We start from the raw sequence: 3,418 nt of genomic DNA on the forward strand, positions 1-3,418 counted from the left end.
CCAGATCCTCTTCAAGGTTCTACGCTCCATATATATCATGGCCTAAATGGTTATGAAAACCACGGTCCTTTTGACGTTCTACTTTGCAGTTCACCTAATGAATTTCACCCATCAAATGATTATCGTATGTGTTTCAGCGACTGACAAATGAGCACCGATTCATCTGAACGTGCTGATGGTGGAGGACAAGACATAGATCATGTTAATCCAGCCAAGCGTCTGTGCATGGACCAATGTGCAGGGATGCGAGAGGGGATGGCTCTAGTTGACGTGGTACGTGACTGCATGGTGCCTTTAATCCCTAACAATTGTGAGCAAGATGTAAAATAAATTTGTTCTGCTGATGAATAATATAATATATTAATGCGAACTGTAACAGTTGAAGTGGTGGTCGGGTGGACACATTCCTCAACCCCGTACTTAATTCAAAATATACTGTAATAAATGTGGGTTCTGTAAATATCAGCCCTGGAAGCACCACAGACAACAATGTACAAATGAGCGACCTTTATTATAATGCTCGACAACTTCAAGTACATAGAATAGTATGCAGAATAAGTAGTATGCAGAATAAGTATGAATTACAGTATATCAACATTAACCCCCTATTAAAACCAAGTATAAACTGCAGGTCTATATAAATACAATGTCTCGAGTCTTAAATAATCAGTGCATATAAGGCAATACACGACACTTTATCTGGGTACTTAACTCGCCGTGGTGGCGGACCCTCCCCCGGGGTCTTTGCTTGTGACGCCGTCCAACTCCCCGGGGAGATGCGTGTCGGACGCTATGGTCGGACGACGTGACGTGCGGACAAGTTAACGTTCAGTCCTCAGATCACAGGTCTGCGGAGGAGCAAAGTGAGCGCACTCTATAAAGCCCCCTCTAACTAACTACAGGAGACCGCAGGTGTAGTCTCCCCTCCTGATATGACTTATGACAGCTAGCTCCCCCTCACTACCTGTCTTCACCGCAAGACTAACACCTGCGAACGGCCCCTCACGTACCCAGAGTGCTGCTTCAACGACGAAGTGTCACTTTTATACTGTCACCACCTGAATTCAATGCATGCAATCACTGTTCGTTTACCACACCTGCCTGTGTGGCGTCATTGATGAGTCCGTGTTCACACGCACGCACATCACAATACTATAGATAAACTCCTAATCAAACGTTACTCAACTACAGGTGAAAGTTGTTCTGTCAAATTTATACCTGGTGAGTATTCAAAAATAACAAGCTTTTAAAATATGTATGAGTATTGAGTATTCAAAACTACAAATTACAAAGTAAAATAAAATATTAATTTAAGTATTATTTATCAATGTATTGCCGTGTTACTTAAAATGTGGACATTTTACCCCCAAAAGATTCAAAGATTTGCCAAAAAACGAAATCAATCACATTGTGAGTTTAAGTGGTTATTTTATGTCTTCACTCTACTACATTTCAAAGACAAATGTTGTACTTTTGACTCCACTACATTTCTAGAATCCTTCCCAGTCAGAAATGTTGTAAAAAGTGCATTTCAGACAAATAGATTGAACAAATAGTGTGCATATAATATTTTATCTTGGTGTCTGGCTCTGCTACATTTTTCTCCCTGCTGAGCAAAATGATACAACCATCATTAACCATTAGGAGGTTAGGGTCCAGGGAGATAGATATACAATAACAACTACAATAACAATGTTTTGGGCCAATCAAATAATTCTTTAGAAGAAAAACAAAACAAAAAGTGTTTTTCTTCTTTCAAATTATTTGATCGGCCCAAAACATTGTGTTTATTGTCATGATTTGTCACAACTCGAGTTGGCTTTGTCCGAAGCATAAACGTCTTTAAATAAATACCTTTTTGAAAAGTCTATGAGGAAAATGAACGGGGAATTATTTTCCGGGTCTCTCGTCGTCATGTAAGGGGGCGGGACTGCGGCGCTCTATAGCAGAGCCCACCGGTGGTGCTGGGGTGGCGGTGGGAGCAAACAGTGCATTACAACACCTGGAACGCATATATGCAGAGGAAGGAACACAGGAAGAGTCCAGTCTTAGGTGAGCTTAAAGGACCACTTCACCACTTTTCAACCTAGCTTCATATAATAGGTCCTCACTAATCATCATGAAAAAATGGCACAATTTTTGTCTACTCGGTCTGTGTCTCATAGGAGGGCTGTGGGCAGTTCAGTAACCGTCTTCCAGTGACATCATCGATGGGGAATACAAGCTAATCTAAACTGCAGGCTTTCTAGTCCTGGAAAGTTGCAATGCGAAAATGGAAGCCATCGTTCTCACGATAATGAAAATCTAAACATTTTTGTAAAGAAATCTTGTTTAAAAAAAAAATCTGCCTAATGATGATGTCACTGGAAGACGGTTTCTGAACTGCCCACAGCCATGCTATGAGACACAGACTGAGTAGAAAAAAATTGTACCATTGTATCATGATTATTAGTGAGGACCTATTATATGAAGGTAGGTTGAAAAGTGGTGAAGTGGTCCTTTAAATACCCCACCCAATTGGTCAGCTGATTGCCACGTCAGCAAATGACATGTGGGTCTTACATAACACTGAATGAGCCCCTCGAGTATCTGACTGAACTAACTCCGTAAGCTACGTATCATTATTCTGTCTTTGAAATGTAGTGGATCGAAAGCCATACAATATAGCCTATACTCAAATACTCAAGTATTACATTACTGAGTGTCCACCACTACATGTACACTACACTAAATCAACATTGTTTGTCTTGTTATCAAATCTTATGTTTTCTAATGTTATCTTATCATTCTGAATGAGACTTCCACAAAAGCATTGTTTATTTATAGGTGTCCTTATGGCTGGTTGTCTTTGCATTGAAATGTTATCATGTCTGTGTGTCAACAGTCCATCATCATGCCAGTGCACAATGCATCCTGCTGGCTGACTGAATGTCTGCAGGCTATAGTACAACAAGACTTCACTGCTTCCATGGAACTGTCTGTCTATGACGATGCCAGCACTGTAAGTGTGTGTGTGTGTGTGTGTGTGTGTGTGTGTGTGTGTGTGTGTGTGTGTGTGTGTGTGTGTATGTGTGTCTCTGTGTGTGTGTGTGTGTGTGTGTGTGTGTGTGTGTGTGTGTGTGTGTGTGTGGGTGTAATTTGTGTTTATTTGTGCGTGCGTGCGTCTCAGGATGACTCGAGGCGTGTGTTGGAGGCCTGGCGGGAGAAGCTGGAGGAGAGAAGCATCTCCATGGTGATCTCAGGCCATACCTCTGCTCAACCTCGAGGAGGTCAGTACTCTTCTGCTGTTTGGTCAGTGATCTAATACCACAATGTGTGCTCCCAGCCTCCCATCCTGCTAAACACAAGCAATGCAGTCACCCAACACGCAAACCCACACAAATGATAGAGGTTTGATCGATTGATGTAATACTTTTTT

The 3,418-nt window shown here is 41.6% G+C and overlaps 1 protein-coding gene across 2 annotated transcripts in view; it reads left to right on the plus strand.

Annotated features, from left to right (window-relative positions):
* b3gntl1 (UDP-GlcNAc:betaGal beta-1,3-N-acetylglucosaminyltransferase-like 1) overlaps nt 1-3,418 on the plus strand; it is a 22,897-nt gene continuing 19,479 nt past the window's right edge. For both annotated transcript variants that reach the window (XM_083764803.1, XM_083764804.1), the window contains exons 1-3: nt 1-273; nt 2,885-3,001; nt 3,170-3,269. In XM_083764803.1, the coding sequence (XP_083620929.1) occupies nt 148-273; nt 2,885-3,001; nt 3,170-3,269 (343 nt within the window). In that variant the 5' untranslated portion in view covers nt 1-147. The remainder of the gene's footprint in view (nt 274-2,884; nt 3,002-3,169; nt 3,270-3,418) is intronic.

This window comes from Protomyctophum parallelum, assembly GCF_964188405.1.
Source record: "Protomyctophum parallelum genome assembly, chromosome: 5".
NCBI lineage: Eukaryota > Metazoa > Chordata > Actinopteri > Myctophiformes > Myctophidae > Protomyctophum > Protomyctophum parallelum.